The following is a 3,905-nucleotide window of genomic DNA, read 5'->3' on the forward strand; positions in this document are numbered from 1 at the left end:
GCTTTCCTGCCATTCACACTTCCTCAAAAGAAGCTCTTATCTTCTTCACCCACCCCCAACCCGCACGCTCAGACTAAGGTTCTTTTCCTGTTCACCAGGGGTGGAGCCGGTGAGCTCTAATTTTGATGGACAGCTCCCATGGCCAATAGAGAAGCTAAACCAACTATAGCCAATGAAGTCTCTGCTTGGGCGGGATTAAAACTGGGAACGCGTCACCTATTGGACAGTGGTACTTTACGAATGGCGGAGACGCTGAGGCGAGTGTTAAGTCGGTGTAGCGCGGTCGAGACTGGGGAGGCGGACGCGGCTGAGGCGGGACCGCCTTTACTGCTGCTCGGCCCTCCAGGTTCTGGAAAGACAACGCTGCTATTTGCGGCGGCCCTGGAAGCAGCAGGAGAGGGTCGAGGTCCTATCCTCTTCCTAACTCGGAGGCCTCTTCAAAACCTGCCCCGCGGTGTCGCAGGGACACTCGACCCTTTGCGGCTCCAGGTATAACAGTGGGGCGGGACTAGAAGTAGACTCGCCGGGGAAGGGGCGGGTCAGTTTGAGTGACAGGCAGGTCGGCCAATGGCGGGGACGGTGGAAGAGCAATTCTGAGCAGCTTGACTGAGTGGAGTTGGGAATACGCGAGGGGCGGGATCGTGCAGAATTTAGCTAAGATTGACTGAAACACCACCCAATCGCGGGCGGCGTTAGGCAGTAAGCAAGGGGCGGAACTAAACATGGATCTAGCCGGGCCTGGAGTGGGTTTCAGTGGAACCACAGTCGGGGCCGAGGTCAGGTTGAAAATGCTGGGAGCAGGCTTTCCGTGGAAACGTTGACCTATTTAGAGGGGGAATAAAAAATAAGGCTGGCCCTCAGTCTACACGTCAGTCATAAGTGCCGGAAAAACAGGTGTGAGTAGAATATTTACCGTTCTGAGCCGCTGTTTCCTCCTGAAGCCACCTGTGTACGGACTCAGAGCCTAGTCTGGGAAAGTATGCAAAGAAGCTGGGCTTGAGCCGGGTCCGGTAACCCAGGTCTGCAGTCCCAGCACCCTGGGAGGCTGAGGCAGAAGGATCGCAAGATCAAGCCCAGTCTAGGCAACTTAGTAATTTAGCAAGATTCTGATTCAGAATAAAAAATGCAAATGAGGGCCAGGGATTAGCTCAGTGCTCCTGCCACTTGCCTTGCAAGTGCAAGGTCCTGAGTTCGATCCCCGGTACCAAAATAAAAAAATAATACTAGGTATACATATTACAGAACCTATTTGTTAGCCGGGCGTGGTGGCGCACGCCTGTCATCGCAGCACTCGGGAGGCTGAGGCAGGAGGATCGCTGTGAGTTCGAGACCAGCCGGGGCTGCATAGTGAGTTCCAGGTCAGTCTCAACTACATAGTGAGACCCTGTCTCAAAAAAAAAAAAAGAATAAATAAAAATGAGAAGGGCTGGGGATGGAACTCACTGTAAGGGCCCTGGGTTCGAGCCCCAGTAGCAGTGTGGCAGGGAGTAGGGGCAGAGCTGCCACGTGTGGCGTCTAGGTGCTGCATTGAATGTGGCCTTTTTGTTCTTCCTGAATCTTACAGAAGATTCGCTTCCAGTACCCGCCCTCCACGCGAGAGCTGCTTCGGCTCCTGTGCTCTGCCCATGAGGCCACTGGGCCCGTGCCCTCTCTTGTGCTGCTGGACAGCCTGGAGGAGTACCTAGCGGAGGACCCGGGCTGCCAGGAGGTCGCCTACCTGGCCGCCTTGCTTCTGGATACAGCTGCTTACTTCGGCCACCGAGCTGGGCCCAGCCGGCACTGTGGGCTCCTGGTGGCCCTGCAGACCCGGGAGGAAGCGGACAGCGGGGAGACCCTGCAGCGGGCACTGCTCCAGCGCTATTTCCCGGCACCGTGCTGGCTGCAGGCAGACGCAGCAGGCCCGGGAGAGCACAGCTTCCGAGTTTGCCTGGAGCCAGGTGGTCCGGGCCCCAGGGCAGAGTGGGGGGTGACTTTCCACCCGGATGGAGAGATGACCATCACCCCATGGCCCCCCCAGACGAGGGAGCCCAGCCTCCACAAGAGTTCAATCTCTAGGGGGTCAGCTCTGAGCTGCAGGGGGCAGCCTCTCTCTGCCTCGGTTTCCCCTGGCTGGAATACTTCTCTCTCAGGGACAGATGCAGCACCAAGACCTAAGGAATAGAGTGCTCTTCTCCTTAAAAGCTAGCATTATCGGGGTGGGGTACAGCTCAGGGGTGTGTGCTTGCTTATGTGAGGCCCTGGGTTCCATCCCCAGCACAACAAAAACAAAACTTGAATCATTGTATTCATATTATGCCCAAGCAATTTTTGTTTTTTTCTTTTTTTACTGTTTTGAACTATATAGAAAGTTTTGTTATAAATATATTCTGGGGCCGGGTATCTACCTCAGTGTTTCCTCTGCCTGCCTTGTAAGCGCAAGGTCCCGAGTTCAATCCCTGGTACCACAAATAAATAAATATGATATTCTGAGGCTTTTCTCCTGCCTTCTTTGCTATCTGCACTGTTACTGACCTTCAGCCAAGTTCTAGTTTAATTGCTTTTTCCCTGTGGCATATTATTCCATGGGTGTTTGTACCTCAATTTATTCACAGATTCTCTTACTTAATGTTCTTAAGTATTTTTGCACTTGTGTCCTGGTGCATATCTACTCTTAGGATATATACTTGGAGATAGAATTGCTGTTGCATAAGGTGTGCGTGTGTTCAGCTTTCTTAGTTTATGCCAGACTTTTACAAAGCAGTTAAACCAGAACTGCCACCAAATCATATGATAGTACTTGGTGTTAACACAGTGCTTTTTTTCTCACGCTGCAGTTCAGGCTGGCCTTGAACTTGAAGTGATCCTCCTGCCTCAGCCTCCTGAGTGCTGGGATGACAGGCATGCTGTGCCAACACAGTACTTGCTTAAAGTACAGCCTGATTCATGATAAAGCCATATGAGTTATTGTCATCCTTAAGGAAAGACCAGCTAGATGCTCTTAAAACAGGTTTCTTCCCCCTGAGTGTTCAAGTAAATGACATTTCCTAGCATCTCTTAAATCTAGTTGAGGTCACATGACTTTCTGGCCAATCAAATGTGCAAGAAAAGACAACCCTAGCTGGGCGTGGTGTCACACGCCTGTCATCCCAGCACTCAGGAGGCTGAGGCAGGAGGATCGCTGTGAGTTCGAGACCAGCCTGGGCTACATAGTGAGTTCAGGTCAGGCTCAACTACAGAGTGAGACCCTGTCTCAAAAAGCCAAAGAATAAGAAAAAAGAAAAGATAGCCTTCTTGCTACCACCCTTCATTGCATAATTAGCAGGATGCTGAGCCAACTAAGGGCCTAAGAGAGAGAGAGTTTGGGCCGTGGAGTCAGCCCAAGATGTCTACCTACCTGCTGGAACTGAGATACAAAGAGAAACTACTTCATGGGTTACGTCACTGAGATATAAATGCTGCTTGGGGGGCAGGCTCATATGACAGGTACTGGTTTATTGTATTAGGGTTCGTATTTAGGTTTGCAGGTCCAGAATTTCAGGCTGAACTCAAGGAGTTTAACTGTTGTCCCTGTGGCTTGGGCACAGGGAAAGATGGGGTTTCTGGGGTGTTTGTAAATATCATGGTAGAAAAGCCTATATATAAATTTATACACACACACAAAAGGAAAACTATACATATTTTCAAATACTGCAGGCTGGTGGCTTCCTGAGCAGGCTGGCTTGGGTCAATGGCTAAGCTCATCAGTGCTCAGGGTGGCCCCCCCCCTCCGTCCACCAGTCTCGGGCCAGGGTCCTAAGAGCAGGCCACGTAGCTGGGGGTGAGGGGCCCAGGGGCAGGGGCGAGGCTGTTCTCATAGGGGTTGGAGTAGGTGTCCTCGGATGAGCCCCCCTGGGCTCCCTGAGAGTCCCCCGAGCTGTAGTCAGCCG

General features: G+C 52.1%; 2 protein-coding genes across 2 annotated transcripts in view; one reads left to right on the forward strand and one right to left on the reverse strand.

Annotated features, from left to right (window-relative positions):
• Positions 1-220: 220 nt before the first annotated feature.
• Swsap1 (SWIM-type zinc finger 7 associated protein 1) lies at positions 221-2,452 on the forward strand. Its single transcript, XM_010634733.2, has 2 exons — positions 221-489; positions 1,565-2,452. Exons 1-2 carry the CDS (start codon positions 241-243, stop codon positions 2,159-2,161), a joined length of 846 nt encoding a protein of 281 aa, XP_010633035.1. The 5' UTR covers positions 221-240; the 3' UTR covers positions 2,162-2,452.
• Positions 2,453-3,771: 1,319 nt separating this feature from the next.
• Positions 3,772-3,905, reverse strand: part of Epor (erythropoietin receptor) — a 6,569-nt gene continuing 6,435 nt past the window's right edge. Inside the window, exon 9 of the mRNA XM_010635052.2 lies at positions 3,772-3,892. Coding sequence (XP_010633354.1) covers positions 3,772-3,892 — 121 coding nt within the window. The remainder of the gene's footprint in view (positions 3,893-3,905) is intronic.

The sequence above is a fragment of the Fukomys damarensis genome, unplaced genomic scaffold (assembly GCF_012274545.1).
Source record: "Fukomys damarensis isolate Sample0158 unplaced genomic scaffold, DMR_v1.0_HiC HiC_scaffold_37, whole genome shotgun sequence".
NCBI classification, from domain to species: Eukaryota; Metazoa; Chordata; class Mammalia; order Rodentia; family Bathyergidae; genus Fukomys; species Fukomys damarensis.

Bases quoted from the DNA above. Each gene is read 5' to 3' on its own strand.
- Swsap1 (XM_010634733.2), top strand. From the start codon at position 241: ATGGCGGAGACGCTGAGGCGAGTGTTAAGTCGGTGTAGCGCGGTCGAG. The intron at 490-1,564 runs GTATAACAGTGG...TGAATCTTACAG, and splicing joins TCGACCCTTTGCGGCTCCAG to AAGATTCGCTTCCAGTACCC.